Source organism: Passer montanus, unplaced genomic scaffold, assembly GCF_014805655.1.
Source record: "Passer montanus isolate IOZ18808 unplaced genomic scaffold, ASM1480565v1 scaffold16, whole genome shotgun sequence".
In the NCBI taxonomy this organism is placed as follows: domain Eukaryota; kingdom Metazoa; phylum Chordata; class Aves; order Passeriformes; family Passeridae; genus Passer; species Passer montanus.
The window spans coordinates 158,516-185,838 of NW_024363160.1; the positions used below are offsets into that span (position 1 = coordinate 158,516).

At 37.3% G+C, this 27,323-nt stretch overlaps 1 protein-coding gene across 4 annotated transcripts; it reads left to right on the forward strand.

Moving 5' to 3' along the window:
- Positions 1-26,948, forward strand: SNX16 (sorting nexin 16). Of its 4 annotated transcripts, none has more exons than XM_039702881.1 (8): positions 1-58; positions 4,570-5,034; positions 9,121-9,207; positions 12,592-12,740; positions 17,458-17,527; positions 22,032-22,168; positions 25,045-25,161; positions 25,423-26,948. In XM_039702881.1, the coding sequence occupies exons 2-8, from the start codon at positions 4,663-4,665 to the stop codon at positions 25,526-25,528; spliced, it is 1,038 nt and encodes a 345-aa protein (XP_039558815.1). In that variant the 5' UTR covers positions 1-58; positions 4,570-4,662; the 3' UTR covers positions 25,529-26,948. The 4 variants fall into 4 exon arrangements, with proteins under 4 accessions (XP_039558815.1, XP_039558818.1, XP_039558819.1 ...); XM_039702884.1 differs by having other exon boundaries at positions 25,409-25,539; XM_039702883.1 differs by lacking the exon at positions 1-58 and adding an exon at positions 747-1,493.
- The last annotated feature ends 375 nt before the right edge of the window (positions 26,949-27,323 follow it).

The window sequence follows — 27,323 nt, forward strand, 5'->3', positions numbered from 1 at the left end:
CCCGCGCGGGCGGGCCCGGCGGTGGCGCGGCGGAGCGGGGCGCGCGCGGCGGGAGCAGGTGAGCGGGGCCGCCGTGAGGGCGGGAGCGCCAGCTCCGGGAATTAGGGGAGCGGGCAGGGAGGGAGTGAGGCAGGGGGCAGCCCGGGCGGGGAAGGCCGGGGGAGTGGAACCTCGCTGCTGCCCGTCCCGCGCCGGACGCCGCCGGCCCCCGCCGCCTCCGCGCAGCTGTCGCAGCTCCCGCGCACCGGTGGGGAGGCGGCGGCACCGCGGGGTCCGGCCCCGCTCGGGCGGGACGGCGGGCACGGAACCCCCCGTTCCCCGGGGCGGGGCCCGCCGGGCCTCCAGGTGTTTCCTCGGCCGGTCCCCGCAGCCGTGCGGAGGAGCCGGGAGCGTTCCCGGGACCCCGCCGGTGTCACGGGCTCGGGGCCGCCCCTGGAGTTACGTAAAACGGCGGCGGCGCTCCCCGAGCGCGGCCCCTCGGCGGCGGGGCCGGGCCGGGCGCTGCCGGCCGGTCTGGTTTGGTTCTCCCCGGGTTCAGAACCGTCGGAAGCGGCGCTCCCTGACCTGCGGGTTTCGGGTGCGAGGTGCCCGCACTTGTTTCTGGTTCCGTAACAAACTCTTCGGGGCAGCAATTACTCCTCTGTGTGTCAGGTGTGATAAATAGTCCCGTCCCCCACCCCCCGTTTTGAGTCCATAAGCAGGTAACAAATGTTGTTAGGTAACTTGGCTGAAGTGGGCACAAAATGACTATTTAAAAAATCATGAAAGCTAAGTTTGGAAGTTGTTTCTTTATACCACTTGTTCTATAGTTGACTTTTCTCAGTAGCACTTAAATCCTAAACATCAGAGATCAGCTTGTCTGCATTGTCCAAACAGAGGCAGAATATATGTAACCAGATCGCAATAATATTGCATAGCTAAAAGTCTTCTAAATCAAATTACAGCTGTTAAGTATGGATTGTTTTGTTTCTAATCTATTATCCTGGAATCGTGTGGCTTACATCTTTCTCACTGAATATACAAGCCATTAGTTTAAAAAGATTTGGAGCTGCGATAGCTCCAAGCTGCAGGCAAACCCTTTTTAAGTGGTTTTATTACAGCCTGTTTGCTTCTCCCGCAGAAAGGGAGGTGGCTGCTGTAAACACCAGGATAAGTTGGTGTCACGCTGCTCTTGTAGCATGTGACAGCCGGGTTCCCGGGACTGTCCTATCCTGTTTCAGGTCTTGCAGTTCAGCGCTTCCAGCAAATGTTCTCTTCTCGTTCTTAACTCACACATGGGAATCAAACTAAACAAATTACCTGTCCCGAATAGGAAGCAAATTTCTTGCAGAAAGTCAGTTAAATAGCTAGACAAGAAAGTGCAGTAGCTGCGGAGTATCTCAGGTATCATGAGCAGTTTGTTCTTATAGTTGGTATTCTGCAATGAGTCTGCTGGTTCTGTGCAGGTGGGGTGGGAGCAAACTGAGCACACAAACCCTCCCTGCTGCGCCGAGGTAAGTAGGGAGTGACACGGTTTGTCTAAAAGGATTCTTGTTTTTTTCATGAAATTGTTCTCAGTTCTTTCTATTGGTGAATTGGCAGTAAACTATATTAGTAGATAAGGCTGGATTCCTAGGGTTGTGAACCTTGTTTGAGCATTGTATTTTTTTCTAAAATTTAATAGCCTTCATAAAATGCAGATTGATTTGATTTTTGAACCCTGTTGTAAATAGCTTACATACTTCGAAATTGTGATACTTCTACATTTGAAGATGGATTTACATGTGTATTTAGGAATATATGTGTGTTTGTGAGTCTGGTAATGTGATTTTTTTTATATTTCTTTCAACTTTTCTTACCAAAAAAAAAAAAACAGTTAAGTGAAGCTGTGTGCTACTTGGTCACTTGACCTGACATTTCTGTTACTCAGAGAAACTTTCCTGTTACTTTTTAAAGTTAGAGGAATCTGTGTGTGACACCGGTAGCATCAGCCCCTTTTATTTGTCTTTGGGCATTCTTACTGTGTCAGATTGAGTCAAGAATGGCTTTCAGAAGAAAACAGGGTGTCATCACCACCTTTATTACTCATTGACTCACAATTTGGGGTGGCCTTACAGAGTACAAAAGAGACTAAACCAGAAAATGTACCCTGGGAGCAGGCTTAGTGTAGAACAGCTGCTAATAAGCATGCAGGCAGTGGTACCAAATTAGAGCTGGTCTGAAATGAAAGCTGCTGAAGCACGTGCAGTGCAGGTGTTGGCCTCCCAACACCAAGGGCTTTATCCTCAGGGTGGTCTGTGTTGAGCTCTCTCGCTTGTCAAATTGGTGCAGCTGCTCAGAAATTCGTGTGCTGTTAAGAGTAATGTGTAATAAGTAAACAAGCTCAAGATAGTAAGTTCTTGACTGGCATTTCACTTTAAAGGAAGAAGTTCTTCTAGGAAAGACTGTTCACAACTATTTTAAGTGGTGAAAATGTCATTGTGGGGTTTTAGGTTTGGTTTGGTTCTTTTCATGAAGTGATCAACAGCACAAGGTTTTTTTGCATCTTAAGATTCCATTAACTCCTAGGTTGGCTTCAACAGACAGCCCCTGAGATGTGAGTTTATTTTCCACTCCAGGTTCACAGTCATGCAACAGAGGATAATCACTTTTTTCATATAGGTTTGATTTTTTTGCAGTCTGGACTCACTTAGGTTCTTTCTTTTACAGGAATTTAATCCTGTACCTCCCAAGAACATAACTGGGTGGTACATTGTTTAAAGGCATGCTCTCAATTCCTTATGCTTCCTTGGTAGTATGGAATAGTCACTGAAGTGGCAAGTGAAAAAGTAGTTACCTTTTCTAGTGTTTCATTTAGATATTGTTCAGAGAATGTTGCTTCACACCTTGCATTAAAGAAAAATTATTGCAGAGCTTATTGTTCAAGGCAGAAAATAGATTTTATTACTGAGATGTGGGTGAAAAGAGGGATTTAGATATGGTGTAGCTCCAGGAGAACATCTTGTCTCGGGGACAGGTGTGACTTGCTTCTCTCAGACAGAGTGAGGCTGAAGCAGGTCAGATGTCTGACACGTGGCTTCACTCCCACAACCAGGCACAGGACTGTGCTGCAACAGAAGCTGCTGGGTACTTCAGATCCCATCCTTGACCAGCTGAGTGAGTCAGCAGGGGTTTATGACACTGAGAGTTCAGCTCCCTCAGATGCTGCTGAGTGTCCAGCCTCATTCCACAGTGAAGCAGAGATATTCCGAAGCAATGACTGTCAGTTTGAAATTGTTCTCCTGGTCAAGTTAACTGAGTTCTCTGACAGACAGTGTGTGAAGATTTCCTGAGGTAGCTGAAAGGATGACTCAGTTTGTTCTTCCTTCACTCAAGGAATTTGTTCTAGAGAATTTTTCAGTCTTCCTCATGCTGGTTCATTTAAAATTTATGTTTTTATTCCTGTGCTCTAGGACTAATTTAGAGCAAGACAGGGAAAGCATCACTTCATAGTCACAATTAGGAATCTCATTTGGTTTCACTGCAGTAGGTGATTGATTGTCTGATGTGAATCAGGTTGGCGGTTTCCCATTTCACAGCTTCCTGCAGCCTCCTGGTTGATTAGTTTATTCCTGGGTAAATGGATCATGGCTCAAATCCTGTTAATCCAAAGAGGTGGCGTTTAATTTGCATCTTGTAAGAGCTCTTCTTTGGGTACCTTGTTAAAATGAGGACATGGTGCTTTTTTGGCAGTTTGATACTGCTGTCTTAATTTTATTTTGCTTTTTTTCCAGAAATGTATACACACACACCCAAAAGGCTCATTTGAAATGCTTTTGTTGAAGAAAAAATACTAAATTTTTTACTTATCTTTTTTTCTCTACACTTTATTTTTCCTATTTCAGTCTTCTGGAATGCAAAACTACCTACTGTAACAACCCTGCTTTTGATGTGCATGCTTGTAAAACTTAATTGCTTCAATTCAGACTCCAGAAAACGTGCACATTTTACATTGTGACAAATGTCTGCAGCATTATATACAACAGAGTTGTTTTGAAAAAATATTTTGCACTGAAAACAGATCCATTATGCTTCAGTGAATGTGTAATATGCAAATATGTTTTCACCTACGTTGTTTACTGTCATGTCTTTTGATTCATGTCATGTATATTGTTGCCTGTGTGTTTGGCTCACATAGTCTGCAGTGGATGTCTTACAGAACCAATTCTGAGAAAATCTTCTGTACTGTTTAGACGAAACAGTCACTGAAACTACTTTTTATATGCCAGAAAACCTGCTCACTCTTTGGATAAAACCAGATAACACTTTATTATTAAAGGATGAAAGGATTTTTCTCTTTTGTAATCTTGCTTTTTACCTCTGCCATTTTAATTTTAATAGTTGTGGAAAACAGAACTCTTGTAAAGCTGTCTGTCAAATGCTTGAGATATAACCTAAAAGCACCATTTTATATGAAGCCAGATTTTTTGTGAAAATGTTTTACCATCAGTACTGCTATGTACCATCTCAGAGCTAATACAGATTTTTTTTCCCAAAGCTCTGTTGCTTTGACTTAAAAATGACAGCAATATTTTCTGTCTTTAATTGCAGGTACTGTTCCTGAAAAGAAGAGGAAACATGGTTTACACGGTGAATGAAGCTTAAATTCCTGGACCAAAAACTGAGGGCTTGTTTTCATGAAGGATGGCAACACCATATGTTCCTGTTCCTATTCCCATTGGAAGTTCATCATCCAGCTTTACAAACAGAAACCAAAGAAGTTCTTCCTTCGGGAGCATTTCAACAAGCTCAAGCTCCTCAAAAGGACAGCTGGAGGACTCTACAGCTGATAGTTTTAAAAAGATGAGCGTGCCTGACCAGATTGGTTCCACATCATCTGCATGTAGCAGTCCCCTTGTTAGGACTAAGTTTACAGGTCTGGATACGTCCATAGAATACAGTACTCAGCCTGTAGAAGAAACAGAGCAGAATGAAGATTCCAGGACCTGGGAGGATCGACCATCCACACCTACTATTCTGGGCTATGAGGTGATGGAGGAGAGGGCAAAATTCACTGTAAGTTTTGGGCATAGTTGATCCTGTAATGACAAGATAGCAATTGAATGTGCTTTGAGTTGTCTTTCAGGATTTAATCCTGCAGTTCAGGGATGTTACCGGTTTAGCTTCAAAGTACTTCCTGACAGGAAAATACCATTCTTGTTGTACAGGTGGGACTAGCAAGCAGTCTTTCCTGTAATTGTGTATGTAGAATAGAAGGAATCAATTCTGTTTCATGTATCAGTTTCTGCTGGAAAAGTCAGAAATTCCTTGCAGCTACAATTCCTTGTGAAATTAACTTGAGTAAGTTCTGTGTAGTTAAACTTCTTGAGTAAAATGCAGTCTTCTGTTTGACATTAATGATAAGATGCCTTGACATTAGCCCTTTGTAGTTATAAGTAACTTAGAATATTTCTGTTATATAAGAAACATGTCGATTTCACCTTCTTGTCCAGCTCAGTTTTTAGTAAGAGGAAATCTGTTCTGCAAACAGACTGGGAAGTTGCTTATGCCATATCTTGTGCCAGAACAGCAGCTTAACTGGTTTGTATTGATTTTTCTCAAAGTGAAGTGTAGCTGGCAGTTCATTTTTTTTGCATGCCATAAATATATCCACTTCTAATGTACTTCTGCATTTGTTTTTGTGTGTGTTGTTGAAATATTTCTTTGAGATATTACAGCAGTGCTTATGGGATTGATGGCTGTTTGTTACTGATAATTAATTATATTACTTAAGATGAACAATATTAATCAGAAATAGATAAGGAGAAGGAAATAGCAGACAAGCTTTCTTTTTTCCCTCCTATCTTCTTTTAGATTAGAGAAGTGCAGAATCTTTATGGCAGTTAAAATAGTAATGAAATCAAGATCTTATAGCAAAAAGTTGAGTAATGATGCTTTTTAATTATTTGAGAATGATTCTCTATCTTTTCCTGAGATTTTCAGCTTCTAACATCTTTGTCCATGTTAGCATAAGAGAAGAGTTAAATTTTTTTTCATGGCTAAATTTAAAAAATTGTTTTAAATAATAGCCTTCAAAACCAAAACAACAGTTGATATTGTTATGTGTACAAGAATTATGAATGCCACATAATCATTTAGGTTGGGAAGGACCTCTAAGATCGAGTCCAGCCTTTGGTCACCCCGTTGACAACCAGATGATGGTACAAAGTGCCATATCCAGTCATTTCTTGAGCACCTCCAGGGACTGTGACTCCACCACCTCCCTGGGCAGCTCATTGCAATCTTTAACCATCTTTTCCATGAAGGAATTCTTCCTGCTGTTCAGCCTGGATCTCCCCTTGCACAGCTTGAGGCCATTTCCTCTTGTCCTGTCACTGGTTGTCTGGGAGAACAGACTGACCCCCACCTGGCTACAGCCTCCTTTCAGGTGTTTGTAGGGAGCCTCCTTTTCTCCAGGAGAAACATCTCCAGCTCCCTCAGCCACTCCTCACATGACTTACCCTCCAGACCTTTCACCAGCTTGTTGCCCTTCTTGTCTTTCTTGAAGACATAGCCAAGACAGAGTCCAATGTGCCTCTAAGGTGTTCTGTGTTAACAGTGACAACTTTCTGTCATTATTGTATGGGGAAGGCCAGGTCACAGTACAAGTGAAACATTCTTCCATTGTAAAATGCTTGGATGCATTTTTGCTCTTCCTGATTTCACTTCTATTGCTGAGCTGGTTTCTGAAACCACACAATTAACTGTTTGTTTTCAGTGGCATGTTCTGCATGCAGTTTGCTGTTGTGCATTAAAGCCAGCAGGTAATTAGTCCTAAGAATTTGAGTTGCTTTTGCAGTCAGTGGGATTTAGAAGACAGCGGAAGGCAGTGGAAAGCAAATTAAATCACTTGTAAAAGAGAGGAGACTCAATTGCTGGATTCTTTTTTTACTGTTGTTCACATCTCAGAGTTTCCAAAAATAAGAATCTTATTAAGCTGAATGATGTCCAAGCTTTGGGAGTTAGATATTAGTGCATGTTAGAGTACATGGTTGCTGAAGCTTATGGGAGAAAAAACCTAGGCTGAAAAATATCTCCTTGTAAACATTTAGTCTTAAATGAATTTGAGCTCATGGAATGTTCAATTAGCACTCTCTTTCTTTTTCTTTTTGCCAAGTAGAAATTATAATAAATGCTGAATCAGCCAGAGAATGTTGCCACATATGGGTGTATTTTCATGGATGATTTTTTATTTATACAATAAAGCAATTCATGATTGAGTGGAGTAAAATGCATTTGTTGATTTAATTTGTGATTTTTACCCAAGATCTTGTATGCAGGAACTGAGAGGTGTTTTTGTAATACTCTCGTTCTTACTCACTAATTGCAAACCTTAAAGCAAAGCCAAAAAACACCCAACCACCTTTTTTTTTGCTTTTTCAGAAAACCAAACATGTTTGTTTTAGGTTGCCCATAATTTTGAGGCCATTAATCACAAGTTGATTGTACTCCCTGTTACAGTTATGTTCACTGTAATTGGTGAACTTTTTTTTAAAGTTATCTAATGTTCACTTGGAAATTATTCCTTTTTTTTTCTTGTATACATGTTTAAACAATGCTTTTGCAGAATGTAGAGTAGAATTCAAGAAGAGAATACTAATTAGCAAGTAAATTCACACACATATTCCAAAGTTTATTGTTCTGTGTTTTATTGTGTACTAGCAAAGAATATTCACGATTTTGCATTTATTAATTTTATTTATGAAAATAAAACTTTTTAGTTTTATTGTTTAGTATGACAGTAAAGTAATAAAATACTTGAATGAGCATTAATACATAAAATACAAGGCAGAAAAATTATATTTTAATGCTAGTTTTGTAAGCATGTCCCGCAGCTTGAATTTTAAAAGCTAATAGCTTTTTCCTCTGTCAAAATCCATGACTTCACACATGATGTGTCTTGAAAGTGAAATTGTGTTTAAAACATAGATAAGTACTTGCTGAAAGATTGCTTTTGATTTGCACCATAGTTACCTGTAGTTTCTATAATTACCTGGAACTTAATATATTATGGAATACAAGATTGCTAGAAACAGTCTCAGACCTGTACAGAAGCTGGCTAGCACTGGGGTTATCACTTGTTGGGACTGCAGTAAGAAAAATAGACTTATCAGCTAAGACAACCTGCTGCGACTGCATGATGTACTGGAGAAGATTTTACCTCGTAACAGAATAGGAAATGTTTTAAATAGAATTTAGTAAAATAATGATCATTTATCATTGTGATTCTAGAAGTACCTTTTTCTTTCTTGTATTATATTTTTTACCTACAGACTGGGAAGAATAACCCGGTACACTTGTAGAACCTATCTTTCCCTACATTGGAGAGAGTAAGGTTATGACATTAGACACTCTTTAATGTTTTCTAGTTCAAGTTGTGTTGTTAGATTCATTGTGTTCAGGCATTGGAATATTAATCCTCCTAACAAGTAATTGTAGTATTATCATCATCATCATTGTTTTGTTTCTTCATCCATTTGCTTTTAAATAGGAGTATGGTACTGCTGTGCTGCTCTCTTGCTAAATCTAATTCAAATACCCATTACTTCAGTTACACAGTGATGGTATAATCTTTCTGGTGCAGCTTTCTAGTGAAATCATATTTGCCTGGAAAGACTAAACCTAATGTTCAAGACAAATGCAGTGGAGGATGTAATTTTATTCTGCATCATTTCTTCTTGTGAAGCAAGTCAGATGAGACATTTTCAATATCACAGTATTTGATTATTAACAGTCATCTTAAAAGTAGAGAGGCCTCCAGGATCAATAAGTAAAACTGTAATTTAGCAAAGTTTAAACGTAGATCATGGAAACACACTTCCCTTACTTTTTTGATAGCCAAGTCCTTTGTTCTGCTGGGCAATACATTCTTTCTTACAGGCAGAAATAGTTGTATGTATTTAGGAATTACAGGAACTCCTTCCTTAAATTCTGAAATTAATTTAAACTCTTTGTACTGATAATTGCTATTTGCATTTCTTTTACTCTAATTATTTATCCACGAGTTTTGTTTCATTAAGAAATAGAGAATCATTTTAGCCTTCCAGACAATGCAGTGTGAAGTTTTGCACATTTTTCCTATATTTCTGCATTTCCACCCAGGTATACAAAATACTGGTGAAAAGAAGTCCAGAGGAAAGCTGGGTGGTTTTCAGACGGTACACAGATTTCTCCAGGCTTAATGACAAGGTGAGAATTATAAACTGGTAAATTCTCAGCTATCTTAATCTCACTTCTTTCATGTCTTATGTTTTTGTTATATCTTCTAATTTTTTTCTGATTTTAATGCATATAAAACACGTACTGTATTAATGACTGGAAAAATATGATTCCTCATTTTTTCAAAGATACATTAAACAGCTGATGTAAAGAAGATGTAACAGCTTCATCTGAAGCTGTTAGTGTGCTTCAAACTTTATATTTATTCCTAGTTTATATGATAAAGGAATTAACTCTTCAATATTTATCCCCTGCATGGATATAGAACTAGGGGCTTGTATTCTCTTGTAAGAATATCCAGTAGTTATTTAGTTCTTTTCTGTGTAACAAACTCTAGTTTTGTTCATCATAAAACTGAAGTTTCATGAACATAAATATGTTTTTTGTGTGTTGGTCAGTCTTCAGTTGTTTTCAGTGTCTTCAAAGTTAATAGTGAAATACAATATCAGATCTTTAAAAATGGAGGAAACACCAGATGAATAGGAATTCTGGGCCAACAACGTAATAGTTTTAGAATACTTGAAAAAATACTTGTCTGTAAAGCACAGGGTTTTTTTATGGTAAATTTTATGATTGGTAAATAGTGTTCAGCTATCAAAAGTAGAGAAACAATTGCCCTTCTCATTGCCAGTTTAACACGCTTTCTGCTAGAATGTTCTTTCATGTTTCAACATGAACCTTATTTCTTTACCCATTGTGAGGGATTTTGTGTACAGGTTATCACTTTGGATTTGTGTGCCTAATCAACTAAGAGCTAAATTCAGATGATATTTTGAAAATGGACTTGAACTTAAAAATTTCTCTGTGTTCTTGCTTTGACCTATTTGAGTATCTTCTAGGCTACCTTTGAAACACCAGTGGTGTCTAAAACTAAATTGCTAAATGTGAATTAGTTTAGAGGTTTCTTTCTGAAGAAATTCCTGTCTTAAATACAGTCTATCTTAAATTAAGGAATGCCTTGACATTAGCAAAAGCCTAACTTCTTTTGAGACAATGATCTTGGTATTTCAACTCAGATTTTGGAAGTCAAGTCGTACAGCAGTTTGCATTTTCATCAGCTATGTCAGGTATAAGTCAAGAATTGGCTTACCTCCGTTGACTTTTAGTGTAGTTGTCAATGGTTTGAAACTTAAAATTCCAAAATAGTTTAGAATAAATATTTAAATTTTACACATAGTCTTTGCCATCAAATGCTTGGCAAAAATATTTGGCTTTTACCATTATTTCTAGGTATTAGTATTTCTGTTTAAAGGAAAAAATTACTATTTTTTAAAAATTTATGTCACTGTCTGAAGCTTTTTCACCATTCAGTACACATCTAAACCATTTACTCTTTGGTCTGTAAGACATTATACTTTTTAAAATAGAGAAATGTCAGCTCTAGGAGCTTAAACATACCACCATTCGGGAAATAGTAGAGAATTACAGAATAGTAACATAATAATAGTTTGAAAACACATAATGAAATGGCCAGTCTTAAGAACCAAGAAGTTCACCCTGTCTCCCCAAGACTGACTCACGTGATGTGTAGTGTGTCACATGGTGATGTAGGAAGGAGTAGGAAAGGTCCAAGCAAGCAATCACAGCCAGAATAAGTTATCTGACCCATGGGTTTTCTTGCTGTGTCTGAGGAGTGCTCAAGAAAGAATGCCCCAGGGCTGTGCTGTTGAAAGTTAGTCCACTGACAGCAGCTGAGTCTTACATTCTTCATCCACAAAAGGAGTAATCTGTGGGTAGGGGTACTCTCTCCTTAGAATTAAATTATGTGATCCATGTGACCAGACAAGTAAAGTAGAAGTACCATTAAGCAGAAATCTGTGTGGTTGAGAAGCTTTCTGTATAACTAACAGGAACTCATTTTGTTACATTCTATGGGTTCTGCCCTATTCAGATACATCCTTATATATAAGGCATTAATGATGACTTGGTTGGAGATGAAGGAACTTTGGAGGACCAAAGATAAACTTAAAGATATAAAGAAGGGTCTAATATAAAGATGGAATTCAGTAACAGGAAAACATACTTAAATAATTAAATTCAGAAATAAAGACCAAGGCTTTGACTGTAAACCATTCTGTAAATAAGGAAACAGAATTTATCATGGGCTATTTGAATAAACAATATTTGTGATGTTTAAAAAGCACCTCGTGCTGTAAAACAAGTTACATAAGCAAAGGTCATCCATTAATGTGGTTCTTCCTTCAGAGTGTGTAGAGAGATTCTATTTGAAGTGCAGTATCTGTTCTAAATTTTCTGAACTTAATCTGGTGAAAGAGAGGCCCTTTGGAATTTTCTGTCGCTGAAACATTCATACTAATATAATCAGTGCATGCAGAACATCTCTGACAGAAGTTGGCTAGATCCTGTATTGAGAAAAAATGATGAAACAGTTCTTGTGGCAGCTGAGATATCAAATTTTATAAAACCTATTTGCTTTTTCATGTTGGTTGTAAATCCTCTCCCAGATTTTTCTTTGTCAAGCATAACTTTGAAAAATTGTTTTTTATCAAAGTGTTAAAGTTTTTTTTTATTATCGTGCATATATTAGAAAAATAATTGGCACCCTTGGAGAGGTTCATTGTTGTATAATTTTATGCTTTTTTGTATATTTTATTTCTGAATTCAGAGAACAAGTCTGGGTATTTCTGGTGTCAGCTGTATCTCATTGCTATTTAAGTAACTCAGAAATGCAGTTTTGCATGTTACTAGGGGTTGAGCCATACTTGTGTATTGAAATGTTATTATTCTGGGTGTACAAAGATCTACTCTTTACAAGAAATATCTCATGCATAAATTGTAATTTATTCTTCTAGCCCCCCAAGAAAGACAAGTTGCAGAGTTACAGCTCTGTAATGGGGTTTTATTCTGTATATATGTATATGTAGTAGTTATTATCCCTGAGCACTTCAGAAGAAATACCACTGAAATTATTTTTCATTTGATACTTTTTGTTTTCAGTTTTCTTAGGTTTACAGACTCCAAGGCTTTAAATAACAGACTCAGACATTAAATAACAAAGCAAAGGTTTTCATTCCTATTTTTATGTGTTAAATTTGAGGAAAAATACAAAGCATTCTATTGCATAAGACAGCAAGCAACAGAGCTGTGTCCACAATTTAAGTTGTAATTTAAATTGTACTTATGGTTGAGACTTACCTTGTGCTTGAACTTAGTAGAAGTCAGAAATATCTTATAAATGTGAGTAAAGTCAGTGCCTGTGGCAAAATTAGTATTTTTCTCATTTTTGTCTGTAATTTCAATTTCAGCTGAAAGATATGTTTCCAGGCTTTCGGTTGCGCAAAATTAGTATTTTTCTCAAATTTTTCTCTTTTTTGTCTGTAATTTCAATTTCAGCTGAAAGATATGTTTCCAGGCTTTCGGTTGGCCCTTCCACCCAAGCGCTGGTTCAAGGATAATTACAATCATGACTTCTTGGAAGATCGACAGCTGGGGTTGCAGGCATTCCTCCAGAACCTAGTAGCTCACAAAGATATTGCTAACTGGTAGGTGATTAACCTTTGCTAGTTCATTTGTGGATTTTTTTCTGTCCATACTCCTCTTACAAAACTCCTAGACTCCAGCAGTGTACCTTCAGGCAGTGTGGTGAGGGATTTCAGTAACATTCATGTTCTGCATTTGGTCATTATGTGAATTATTCAGTGTCCCTTTAAATTAGTCCCATCTTAGCATAAAGAAAAGTGGAATTGCAGTATTTTGTAAAGGGATAACTAAAAGCTGTAATATTTAAAATGTTAGAATAATCCCATGTTTATTCCTGAAACACTTTCCTGATTTTAATTCAGAATTGATAATATTGTTAATTTATACTAGGTGTGTTAGGCTTTTATAATGGAGAATACCTACTCTGTTATTCAATTAGTTCTTAAAATGTGTATTAAACTACAGGTTTTTTATTGACATGACATGAAAATTTACAGACTCCTGTACTTAAGTAAATGTAAACTACAAATCAAGAAAGTCTTAATAGATTAGAAAACCTGATGTGTTTAAGCCAGCAAAGTGCAAATATTTCTTTCAACAGTATCTTTTTTTGTATAAAGTGGGGGATTCTTCCAAAGCAGGAAAATGAATAGAATGTAATTCTGACAAATGAAATGTAAAATAATCTTATTACGGACCAGAAGAGAATTTAAGTAAGCAATTTGCTAGAGGCAAAGCAGTTAGTTTTAAAACCTTTGCCAGGACCAGAAATAAAAAAGTTAAGGGTGCTATACTAGAGATTATTTGAGGAATGACTCTGAGAACCTGTCATCATCTGAAAACTTCATTCAAAACAAAGAGTAAGAAATGTTCTAAAGCAAGCCTAATTCTCTCAAGAGTTCTAAAGGAACAAAATCTTAAAATTCTCATGCTGTGGTGTGGCTGTGAGACCATATAGTGCTTTACTTTTTAGTAGAAGGGATATTACTACATTTACATGTTTTTATAAGACATCTAACTGCTGAGTCTGGAAGATAGGGATTTTTACATGAGTCAGACTTTGCTACTCCTTGTAGTAAAAAAAAAAACACCTCTCAAAGTGGTAAGCAGGTAAATAAAAATGATACCATGTTTCCTGTAGAGACAAACAACTAGTTATGACAGGGCTCATATAAAATGGTTAAAAGACAAGGGGAAAAGGATTGATGGAAATTTAGGGGTAGTACCAATAGAATGTTAGATCACAGTTGTGGACACTGATGTTCAGGACATCTTGAAATTTCCTGGGGAATGGAATAAACAATGAGATCACAAACTACTGTAGAAGGATCCTGAGGTACTGAGTGACTAACATCAATTTTTGTTTCTTGAAGTAGAAAGTGACAGTAAGTACACCCATACAGATATATGAACTCCGCTGGTTTTGCAACTTGGAAAATAACTATTGGTATTGATCCACTAGTTTTCTGAATCAGTTCAGTACTCAGCAATAGTCAAAAAGTTTCATTGAAATCATTAGAGGAACTTAAAAGGGGAAAAAGAAGTTATTGCTCTGGGAATCTGAACTGTACTTCCACATAGTTCAGTGCTAAAACACAGCATTCAGTCTCAAAGGAGGTGTCTGTTAGATGTACAGAGAAAACAAGCAAGAACAGATGAATCTGCAGAAAAACTTCCCTGCAAGAGTTCTCTTTAGTCTGTTGTCTTAGGTGAGCAAACAGGGCGTATGAAATCATCAAAGGGGAGAAGGAAGGTGAGTACAGAACATTAATGTTTTGATGATTCATAGTCATCCTGGAGTATGTCATGCTGAGTGGCAAAGCTTTGTTGTGAGATGTCAGAGACAAAGCTTAAATGGTTTAGAAAAGAAATGGGGCTCAGCTTATGAGTTTCTGTGTAAGTAGCTATTAAATATGATTATGTGGGTGAGGTATGCAACTGAGAAGTTTAAAAACTTCCTAATAATTAAATTACATAATAATAGGTGTGCTATAAAGAATCAATCTCATCCCTAAATGTAACTTTTGTTATGCTGCTGGAGACACACTAGTGAATAGAATGGACTTGCTTAAATAGATCTGAAGTCTTTATGTTTTCTATTGTTGCAGCTAGTTCAGCATTTCAACGGGCTAGTTTGTATCTTAGTGATGGACCCTATTGGACAAAATAGCGTTTGTCATAGTTTAATGCAAAAAACTCCAAACTGTAACTTTCAGACTGCATTGTTTATCAGATACAAAAAGGAATTAAAATGTTTGTGGAATCAGTTTGTCTTTTGGCTAATGAAGAGATGGTTAACTGAAATGGTTTGTAGAACTTTTGTCTGTGTAGGGCTCTGCATGAAGACAAAACTTTTTCATAAAAATTTTATAACCTATTGATATGGTTCTAATGTTTAGATCTATGGAAGGTCTGAATTCTTCAAGAAGTGATTAGAATGAAGGAGGTTTGATCCATCTAATATATTTACCTACTTACCAGAGAATAAATTTACTATTAATGGGAATTAATATTTGTACGTCACATGAGCAGTGGTGAGCATTTCACCCTGTTTTCTCCTTTAAAGCTCACCATTTACTTCTCCCATTCTGCAGAGAAGTCAAACTGCTTGGGTCAGACCTAAACCAAAAAAGGCGTTTTTCTTTGTAGAGAAGTCTGTTTCATATCTCTTTATACTTTATGTACAATATTGACAGTGGGAAATTTGCCCTTCAGGGATAGGAGACCTCATTTGGTATATGTATTTTTTAATTAAAATTAGATTCACAAAGTATTTTGAAGATAAAACAGAGTATAATATATGCAGGTGGCTAAATTTAGAGTTTGTGTTTTATAGACTTCTCATGTTTTATGTTGTATTGAAGATTCGTTGAAAGATCAAATTGAAATCCACCCACACAGTTAAATAGTGGTCAGGAAAATTTCAAGTAACTCATGATGTGGGAGAAAGAAGTTTAACCTGCTAAACAGAAGCATCATCTGGCTTTATATAGATGACAGAGCTGTCCTGTCTCCACCCTGTATAAGAAGCTTGGAAGGGAGGAACTCGGTCAGCTTGGAGTCAGGGATCCCAGGTGCTGCACTGCCCCTTGCTGCCCTCCCTAGAGCTGGCACTGCTCCTCCCTGGAGAGGGATGGCAGCCAGCACACGAGTACAGCAAGCTCTGTCACGGGACAGGAGAGATCCCTTTGGTACTTTGAAGGCAGAATCTTTCATTCAGGGATTGAAAGGAAGAGGTGTAACACATGGAGAGGAGGGTCAGAGCAGAATCTCAGAGCAAAGCTAGGCTGCAAGTAAATGTTCATGCCATCAGGTGCCTATTTTAGGAAAAGAAACAACAAAGTAAATATTCAGTGTATTTTAGATAAATGTTCTTTAGAGTCTTTTTAAAACTATAAAAGTGATGGTATAATAAATGATTAGTGTTTGAAGAAATTTCTGCTCATTTTGCTTGCCATACCTGAAGCTGGTTGATTGGAATGGTTAAACAAACAACAAAATAAATATTCAATGTATTTTAGATGAATGTTCTTTAGCATCTTTTTAAAGCTAAAATTGGTAGTATAATGAATGATTAGTGTTTGAAGAAATTTCTGCTCATTTTGCTTGCCATACCTGAAGCTGGTTGATTGGAATGGTAGGTGGATGAAAGTTTCCTTCCTTGTGTTTCTGCTTTGTGAAAATGTCAAATGCAGAATGATTGGAAAACAGAAAATTACTGCCTTTTGCCCTCACTTTTTCCATGGGATCCAGGTGGTAGGAAAAGATAGGAAATTAAGTTTGAATTCTAATTTTTCATTTTTGTGTACTCATTGCAGTAGGAGCAGATTTAAAGATTTATAATAGTGAGAACAAGCAAAACATTGCTCCTGAGGTACCACTTGCTAAATAATTGTGAGTACAGTGTTCTGATTCAAGGTTTTTCAAAGAAGAATGAATACAGCCGAGCAGGAAAGTCTTAAAAAGGTGGCTGAAGGGACATGTTTGGAGATGTTTACGAGTTCTGTGAAAAGTAGTCTAAATTTGGAAGACAGAATGAGACAGATGCTTAAAATACTGCCTAGTAAACCACAGGATTACACCTACTTCTTTCATCTGGCCTTTGCAAAACAATGCACAGAGGGGAATGGCAACTGCTACACAAATCCAAATGGAATGCATTAGTTTGAAATGTGTATTCAGAGATGGCTGTGTAGTAGATCCATGACACATTCCTCTATTATTTTATAACTTATTATTTATATAAAAATATACACTGTATATATAAAAATTATATAATGTGTATATGTCAATGGATCATGATCTTAGAAAAATGGACACAGGTGTAAATGTTGCAGTACTCGTGCTATCACTACCTGAAGATCTGCACATGGATTTTGACAGCATACTTTTTATCCATCATATAATACTAATTTCATAATAGTTATTTTTCTCCAGAAGAATTTTTCAAACCTTTTCAATACCAAAATTATAAACTTGCCAATTATCATGTAGCAACAGATTCTATGAAAATTTTTAAAAATCACGAAAAATCATGTTCTAAAATTGCTTACTCATCTTCATAAGTTACATTCTAAATACTGTCCCTAGTCAACACATACAACTGAGACTTAATAGTTTTTTAACCATTTATTTGTTATTTGTTGTGAATACTTGGAAGTAAATTTGAGGATGTAACTTTTTGTGTCACTTAAAGAAATACCTCTATTTTGTGATAATTTTTAAGTGTTGTTGCTGGTTTTGTACTTCCAGTAATTCACTCTCTTTTATTTGGTAAAGCCTTGCAGTGAGAGAATTTCTTTGTCTGGATGATCCTCCGGGTCCTTTTGACAGTCTAGAAGAAAGCAGGGTAAGTGCTAAGTAGTAGGATAGAAACAGAATGCAAAAAGCAGGTGTTTTTAGAATATTGTTGAATCTATCTAATGATACGGAATGAAACACTTTTAGATAAAAATCACAAAAGGATGTGTTTCTAAAATGGACGTAGGCTGATAATTGGTGCACACTGATCATCTTTGACTTCTGTACTTCATCCCTGTCCCAAAATACAGATCTTTTTTGGGCCATGGATGAAGTTTGCTTTGTAAAGCAGCTACTTATATAAGGCACCTACTGAATATAAGGAGAGATTTTATAAGTTTATATTCAGCACATTGTTACAGTGCTTATACCTTAGACCTCAGGTCTTGCAGGGAAATGTTTCTTGCTATAAAATCACAGAATCATAGAATCAAGGAATGGTTTGGGTTGGAAGGAAACTAAGAGATCACCTACTTCCAACACCCCTGTCATGGGAAGGGATGCCTTCTCATGTAATGAATGCAGTTAAATTATTAATTCTCATGACTAAAAATAGTGTTCTCACAGAAAACTAAGTATTGTCAAGTAGTGTTGTAAACCAGCAGCCTTTCAACATACATATGAGCACACTGAACAAATAATTACTGTGTGTTTCTGTCTGTTTTCTTAGAAATAAGATTTACTGACATGCAGAGCAGTATCAAGGTTGTCTAGAGCAGATGATCTTAGTTTTCTTACTTTATAGAATGTGTTTTTGAATTGTATATATATTGTTAGTCTTACAGAAATTATCAATGTTAAATGATGCTCATTCAACTAAATTTATATTTGCCAGTTTGTTTTGCATATAAGTAGGATTGCCTTGGTTCTTGTTACATTGCTACGTGCATGTGAAAGATTGAGTATCTTTTTAGTGTCACAAGCTCATATATGATTTCCATACAATCCCTTTTCATTACTGATATTCAAGCTGATGAAATTTTTTTAAATTATCATAATTATTTGTTCAGATAATTTAAAACTATTTAAATGCCATCTTCATTGAAATTTCAGTCATGCATGCTGTGGTGAAATCTATGTTCTTCTTCCACTGGAATTTAATCAAACCATTAATATAGCTGTGCTGTTGTAGTTCTAGCTATTTCCCATTTCTGTGAAGTTGTTGAGAGTGCTGTTATAAAATTCTTCAAGAGATACCACACCTTATTTATAGAGTGACTGAGGTTGGAAGGGACTTCTTGAGATCATCTATTCCAGTCCTCCTGGCTCAAGTAAGGTCAGCTACTGCAGGTTGCTCAGGTCCATGTCCTGAGCAGGTTTTTAATGTTCTACAGAGGAGACTTCACAGCCTTTCTGTCCAGCCTGCTTCAGTAGCTGACCACCAGCACAGTAAAATGTGCAACCTCTCAGGTCCCATGGATATTAATAGTAAGGTCCCATGGATGTTATTAGTATATCCAGTTTAAGTGCTCCCTGATCTAGTCTTTCCCCCCTGCAGGTGAGTTTGTCTTGACTTTCTTCTGGCTGCAGGGAAGGAATTACTCAAGGCTGTTTTTTCCAATCAACACAACAAGTCCATGGTTTCCCATCTTTTATTTTGTTGATGATGTACTTGTAGAATCCTTTTTTGCTTCTTTTCACATGCCTTGCCAGATTCAGCTCCAGGTTTTCCTTCACTTTCGTAATAATGTCCCTATAAGATTGGACAGCAGCCTTACATTCCACCTGTGTCATCTCTCCATGCTTTCATCCCTAGTAGCATTGCTTTTTATGTCTGAGCTCAGGAGACTCTTGCTCATCTACACAGCCCACCTGCAACCTTTGCTTGACTTTCTACTTGTTGAGCTGTACTTGCTGACTCTGCAGGTGGTGATCCTTAAATATGAACTAGCTCTCCTGGACCCCTCTGCTCCAAGGTGTTCTCCCATAGATTCTTTCTTTAAGCAGGTTTCTGAAGAGATTTGAAGTCTGCTCAGCCTGAAATCCATGGTTGTGGCTATGCTTTTTATCTTGCTTCTGATTGTTAGGAGATATCCTAAACTCCTGCATACTAAAAGCATCTATATCCATCCCTTACTGTTTGTTGCTTTTCTTTTTTCTTTCCCTGAGCTGCCTTATACAGGAAAAGCACCAAGGTTCATGTACTTATTCCTGGAGTTCATTTTTAAAAATATCTCAAAACTTAATTCTGTTTTGCCTTTCTATTACCATCCAATGCATTGCAGAAAAAAATCTTGTTTTCCTGATAATGGAAAATATGGAGAACTTCTATTTGGTTTATGTCTGTTCTGTTATCCCAAGGACTTGCCAAAACACATCTTTTCCAGGGGAGAGATACAGATACCAACTCCATTAGAAGCTGATTAGGCCAAGAAACTTAATCACAGAAGAGTAGGCAAAATATTCAGTGAATATTTTTTTTTTGGTCATATCCTTGGTAGTTGTTTCCACAGCTCTTTTCCCAGCCATCTCTGTTTCATGATCTGAAGAAAGAAGCAAAGCTGTCTCCTGGTTGTCCTTTCAGAAATTCAGGAAAAATTAGTCCAACCTGGGTATTAGAACTGTTCCAGACTCCAGGTGTCCAGCTGTCTAAAGAACAAGATAGCTCAGTACACACTGTCCCCTTTCTCAGCTTTGGTTCACTTTTCTGCTATTGCAGCATCCTTCAGAACATACTGATGATTTCTTTCTCAGTTTCAAACAGTGCTTGTGTTTGCTTGGGAAGCTCATACCCAGATTGCAGATAGAGATTAGTTTTTTCCAAAGGCTTTATTCTGTTCTCAAAACAATGAAACAGTTTTCAACACTTGTGCAATATTTTTATCTATTTTGGGTGTAGGGAAATTTTCATGTGCATACATCTAAAGATTGAAATAATAAACCTAATTATATTCTTTAGGAAATTATGTCCAATTTTCTGTTAGGGTATCAGCAACCTTGAATATTTTTACCAAGAGCAGAAAAATTTACTTAAGTGGCTTGGCTGAAATGGGATGACTGCTTAACCAGAGTGATAGCTAAAGCAATCACCATAAATGCTGTGTCAAGAGTGAGTTGCATGACACGTGTTCTTGGCTCTAGTAGAAATGAATAAAGATATGGCTTAACTCATGACTGGTATTCAAGTGCCTGTCAACAAAGATAAAGATTTGCTATCTGAGTCAATAAAATAAAATTCCATGGAAAAATTATGGTTATTGAATTGAAAACTCCTCATTTGTTTGTATTGTATAATTACAGGAAAACTTAACATTTTAAAGATCATGAGTCTGCTTCAGTTAAAGCAAAGGATAGTACATTCATTATGTTTGTGGCCTGTTTTAAAACTTTAGGACAAACAGTATCTTAAAAGCATTGCTCTTAATCGAGCTCGTATAAAATGTTTATACTCAGCAGACTCTGAGTTGGTGGTTAGTTGCAAGTAATAGCAAGCCAAGAAAGCCTCCCATGTGGGGTTCTTATTTATAGAGCACATGTAAATTATTAAGTCAGAGTTGCACATTACTATTGGAAGACTTGTGCTTTCCAGTAATAGATGAGGAGGCTCTGTGCCAGCTCTTCTGTCACTTCCTGCATTCAGAGGATGTTGCATTAGACACGGGCTCGTCACGTTGGGTTTTGCAATTGCTCACTGACAGATCCATCAGGGTGTGTGATACAGACATGCCATGCTCAGCAGAGAGCCAGCATATTTGTCATGGCTGAGTGGTTAGTGTTCACAGCATCCTATTAAAGGTTTTCAAAATATTTTTTTACTGTTCTTCTGATTGGTCATTATTTCATATTTGTCACAGGTGTTTGGTACAGAACTGTGTAGCTTTTTCTTTATCCTGGATAAGGAAAGAATATGTACTTAATCCAAATATTCCTTACATCATGGGAATATACTTTGAAACTGACTTTCAAGTCATGTGGAAACAAAACTTATGATGAGAAAAGGAAGCAGGAAGTTCAGTTTATGTTCCGTATAGGTAAAAAGGTTCAAAATCAGGAACTACTCTTTTGGCATCTCTCTCGTTGTGAGACAAACAATTGATGGTGGTGTCACACAACCAGCACCAAAAATGGAGGCAAGCGTCAGCACTTTATTACCCTACAGTAAAATTCATACCTTTCCTCTGTGAATTCCCACAGACAGCAACACTGACCCATTCCTCTCTCCACAGCTGCCCAGCCCACTCTTTTATAACACACATCCCTACTGGACACAGCTGTGACCTGTTAAGGGCAAGGCTGCTTCCACTCTCTGGTGATTAGTACAGCTGCAGCTCATCTGGGTGAGGTTGCCCACAGCACCATCTCCATTCTCTTACAATCCATTCTCCCACATGATATGATTAAAGTATTTGCATAGCAGTTCAGCATAATAAATTCATCATTCAAAGCAAAGCAGCCTTATTAAGATTTTTTTTAAAATTTACATAGCTTTTTGTAGTAATCAATCTGAAGACAAGCAGCTATAATACTGTTACAGGTTGATATTTCTAAGAGAAAAGTCAATAAAGGCAGTCCACTGAAGTTAAATTGAAGATGCACTTAAATTTGTCTTTTAGGCTTTCTGTGAAACTCTGGAGGAAACAAATTATCGCCTACAAAAAGAACTGCTTGAAAAACAAAGGGAGGTTGAATCACTGAAGAAATTATTAACTGAAAAGCAACTTCATATTGATGCTGTTGAAAGAAGAATTAGGTATGTAGAAATTTTAAGGGTTTTAGGATGTTATCTCCATGAAAGCATTTTCTGTGTCTAGTTTAGCTGTATCTTGGAAACCATTTTCCCTACATAACCACATACAAAGCAATATTTTCGGTAAGCTCTTTCTCATATGCTGGCTAAAAGCTATTTAGTACAAATGACTGAGAAGCTTGTCCTATCTTTTCCCTCTAAAGTAACTGTGATTGTTTCCTAATCCTTTAAGTCCTGTAAAGATAGAGCAAGATTTTGTTCTGCTTTTGAAATGCTGGAAATGTGAAATGCCCTGCTAGAGATGAGTGGGAAAATTGCTTTGAGTTATAAAATTCTGTCTGTACTCAAAGCTTTGACAGAGCATAGTGATCAAGCAGTTATATATCTGTAATAATTTAATTTTGTTCTGAATTGCTTGGAATGAGATGCTGCAAGCTCCATTTAAATAGCATGGGAGATTGTCCACTTAAACCCAAGGGAAAACAGTACCTGTCTGCTAAATTCTGTAGCAGGAGCTGAGGAATTGATGTTGTGTTGTCCAGTGTCCCATTAGAGCTGCTGAGTCAGTATTGCAGCATTTCCTCAGCAAAAGAGTGAATTCCTATGGTCCCATTGGAACTCCTTAGAATCATAGAATTATTTAGGAACCTTAAAGATCATCCAGTTTCTGCTAGACCAGGTAGTTCAAGGCCCCATCCAGCCTAGCCTTGAAGACTTTCAGGGATAGAGCAGTCACTTCTCTGGGCAACCTGTCCCAGTGCCTCCCACCCTCACAGTAAAGAATCTCTTCCTGACATGAGATCAGATGAAAAAAGATCCCCTCTGCATGTGTGTCAGACCAGAGGCAGTGAAGAAATTTATTTTAAAAAATTAAAATCTCTTTTATTTTAATACTGAATGGGTTGCTGAGTCCAGCATATCCAGGTTGACTAACAAATCACACCTTAAAATGTGAACTACCTTTGGAAAAGGCTTTAAATGCAATTATTGTGGTGACTCAAAATTCTGATCAGAATACCATATTCAGTTTGTTGCTTACTCCTGAAGGCAAATAAATACATTTGGAAGATCCTTCCCCTGTTTGATAAAAAAGTTATGACATGCTGCTGCCTTAAATAGTGAAATGGTCAGGAAAAATTAAATAACTTGCATTTGGCTAAAACATCATGGTAGGAAGTTCTGTGTGACAGAAAATTAAAGGCATGAATAGCAAAAAGGGACTTGATATTTTAGTGTATTCCCTGAAGATAGATTACATTTTTTAAATACTCAGACACACTGCTAGTTTCCCAGACCTATAAAATTAGTGAAAGTCAACCACATAGTGTCCAAAATCTTGATGAAAAATAATTTGTGACTTCTGGCTGTAAAAATAAACAAGATCACAAGTTTTTTTCAGTAAAGAACTTCAGCTTGTCTGATGGTAAATGAACCCAAAAGAAATGTCTCTATCTTTGGCTTTGTTGAAGTAGAATTTTTATTTGATGGCCTAGCAATAATTAAGCATCTTATGTCTACATGCTCTAAAGGCCAAGTACCTACAGTGGATGTGTGGCAGAAGAGGACAGGTCCTGAGACCTGCAGGATTACTATTATATTATTGCTGGATTTGGCTCAAACATAGGCTGGTGCTCATGTTATAGAGTGTTGCTAAGGCTTTACATAAAATGCATGCATTAAAATAAAATAATAACAACAGTAGTTAGAGCAGTTTTAAACAGGAAAGAAATACAGTAGTGTCACTTTTAACACAAAGTGGATCACAAGCTTTTGTTTCCAATTCAATGCTAAATTGATGTATGTTTTCCACATAGAGAAATGGTTTGGAAAAAAGGATTTCTTTGGTCAATCCACGTGACCATTTGTAGCTAAGCTAACTGGACCGTTATCTTGTGTTGCCATTAAGAAAAAAAATTGTCCTTATTACTAATGGAAAAATACATTGCCTTGAAACTTAGTGTGTGGTTTTGTAAAGTTACAGTGAGAAACTTGAGAAACGATTGAAGAAATCTTTTTGTCATCCTCCTGTCTTCCTTTTGACTATGCTTTGGTTATAATCCTTCCACTGTTCAGGCAAGATGTGTGTGGCTTAGTCTGAATGTAATTTTTTACCTTAAGTCATACTCACTTCTCTAGGACTTGAATTTTGAGAAGCTACTAAATTGTCATGCAACCAGAGAATGATGAAATGGCCCGGGTTGGAAGGGACCTGAAAGACCATCTAATTCCCAACCCCCTGACATGAACAAGGACACCTTCCACTAGACCAGGTTGCTCAGAGCTCTATCCAGCCTGGCCTTGAGCTTTTCAAGGGATGGGGTGTCCACATCTTCTTTGAGCAACCTGTTCCAGTGCCTCAGCACCATGCCAATAAAGATTTTTTTTTCCCCCTAATACCCAGTCTAAACCTACCCTCTTTCATTTTGGAGCCATTCTCCCTTGGGGGACAGTCCTGTCACTACAGGCTCTTGTAAAACGTCTCTGCATCTTTCTTTTAGGTTCCCTTCAGGTTCTGGAAGGCTGCAATTAGGTCAGCCCAAAGCCTTCTCTTTTCCAGGCTGAACAATCCAAATTCTCTGAGCCTTTCCTCATAGGAAAGGTGCTCCATCCCTCTAATCATCTTGGCAGCTCAGAGATTTGGAGGACTGAATTTAGTTCAGGAATAAGCAGCTGGAGCAAATGAACTGTTTAAATAGCTATCCAGTGCAAGCCCTGCCATCTCTGTACTAGTCAAAGAAACGGGGCATGCAGGAGTGAGACTGAAAGGTTACTTTCAGTCTTGTTGCAGAAGCTACCAGGGTTAAAATGAAACAAAAGAATTCTTCAGTGACAAATGTTTGCTGTATGGATTGGTGGTACTCTGTTCTTATCTGTTGTAGGGATTTATCTTTAGGAAAAATGACTCGTCAAATGTCAGGAGAAGAAAGTGAGTGCAGTGGTGAGGTGGAGTCTTCTGCAGTAGAAGCAGACCAGGGTACCCTGGGTGAGGACAGCTGGTAAATACTATTATTTTACTTGTATTTTAGTTATTCTTAAAGTATGTGTTTTGAAATGCTTAGTCTTGTATTAATTCTGCACAGCTGAGAAATTCAGCATTTTACTGGACCTCTCTGCTGCATAAAAGCCCTCAGGATAGATAATTTTAGATCTGGAATAAGTGACAAGTTAAAAAAGCTTTGTCAATGTTTTGTGGATTGTCTGCCTAAAATGGCTATAGAAAATCATACCAGTTTCCACTTATTGATCTGTCTTTGCAGCTCAGACAAAGAGAACCATGAGCCATGCTGGAGTGGCTCTTTGGCTGGAAATTCTGTCCCAGAGATTGAAGTTGCTGAAGTAGCCTATACCACGGATGAAGAATAGCTGAGCAGCAGCAGCTGTTACCTGGGAAAGGTTCATGTTAAGAGTGTGTCTGTGGGTAGGATCATAGAGTAGCTGTGAAGAATTCACAGCAAAGAGCAAGAATGCACATATTGAATGTTTACATAAATCCTTACAAATTATTAATGTAAGAAATATATCCAGTGCTGCTTTGATTTCAGTTTGTATCTAGCCTTTATATATTTAATATATTGAAGTCTAATAAGGGCTAAAATCAGCTAAAGTTTAGGTAGTGTGTATATACACAATTTGGCTGACTTTCCTAGCAGAATGACAAAAGTTTCGCATTCAATCATGGAACACATCTAACTCATATGTCATATATTGCCACTGTTGTGACACATTTGATGTGTTCATCTGTTTGGTATTTGTGTTTTCTTATAGCCATAAAATAATGCTTGCTAAAGTAAAAATGGACTCGTTTGTATAGGAATGGAGAAAATGTTTGTTTTCAATTCTAAAATTGAAGAAAGCTTCTCTGGAAGTTTTATGCAATGCAACAGGAAAACTTCCAGTACCAAGAGAAAAGCAGTTACACAATGGGATCATAGTTGGACGTTGACAAATGGTCATTTTTGCTGAAAGAACTGATCTGAGACCCCCAAAACACTGTGTATTTTCATCCCAAGATAGCATGCTGTAATACTTTTTGTTCAGTAATGCTGCTTTGAAAATCTGGGATATCTTTGTTATATACTTGTAACATGTAACAACAAAATCTGTAAATTTGCCTTTTACTCAGAACACTACCTCTTACCACCTTGCTAATGCATTCTTGTTTGTTTAAAAATATTCCAGATTATATGGAGGCTATTGAAAGACTTGTAAAGAAGCCATATTTTTTCCTGCACAGTTCATAACTAGATTGAATCTAGTTTCAGTGTATTTTTGTTTCAATATATTGTACACATGGGGATGTTGGTACCTATGTTGTATAGCCTATTTTTCAAAATGTATTAAGACAGGATATGCACTTTATAATTAAGACTCCATTGTGCCAAGTTCAGTTGGCTAATTGGTTGAGAAATGGGAGTTCCAGGGAGAGGATTATGTAGTGCCTTTTTGTATTTTACTTGTTCATTACTGCAGAATTTTGTTACAGTGCTCTGGGTCAGTTCTGTGGAATCTTTGATACAGCATTTTTCTGTTCTTCACTTATTTACTGAAAGTGCCTTGTTTTTATTATGCTTTTCCAATAGAAAGAATGCTGTTTTGTTTTTGGTTTTGTTTGGTTTTTGGTTTTTTTTGCCCTATACCACCCACATCGTTGTTTAATGTTGTCAATATGCAGTGTCTTTGTGCTGGAGTTTTCAAAGGGAGCTTTGTACTTCAGGCTATGCATACAATGACCTTTATGCAGAACTGTATAAACCTTCCTGGTGAAATAAAACTATGGACAAAACACCTGTCTTCTTTTTTGCATTATAGAGTAGGAAAAAAAAAACATTTAATGCCTTGTCTAGTAGAAGGATAAAATACTACTAGAATGAGACATTTCTTACCTCAGAGATTTCTTGCACTTACTCAGCCTTGGTCTGAATCCTATTTTTATCAAAAATTGTCTGCATGAAAATGAATGAGAATGCTGTGACACCAGAAAGCTTACTGTACTTCTGTTGAAGGTAAAAGTAAAAAAGGAACTGATTTTTTTTTAATATCCTGCATAAATCCTCATAGATGTTGAGTGAACTCAATAAAATTTTGGCACGTTATTGAAAATACATGAAAACTTGTGTCAGATGTCACTTATATATTTGAAAAGATCAAATGTAGTCTA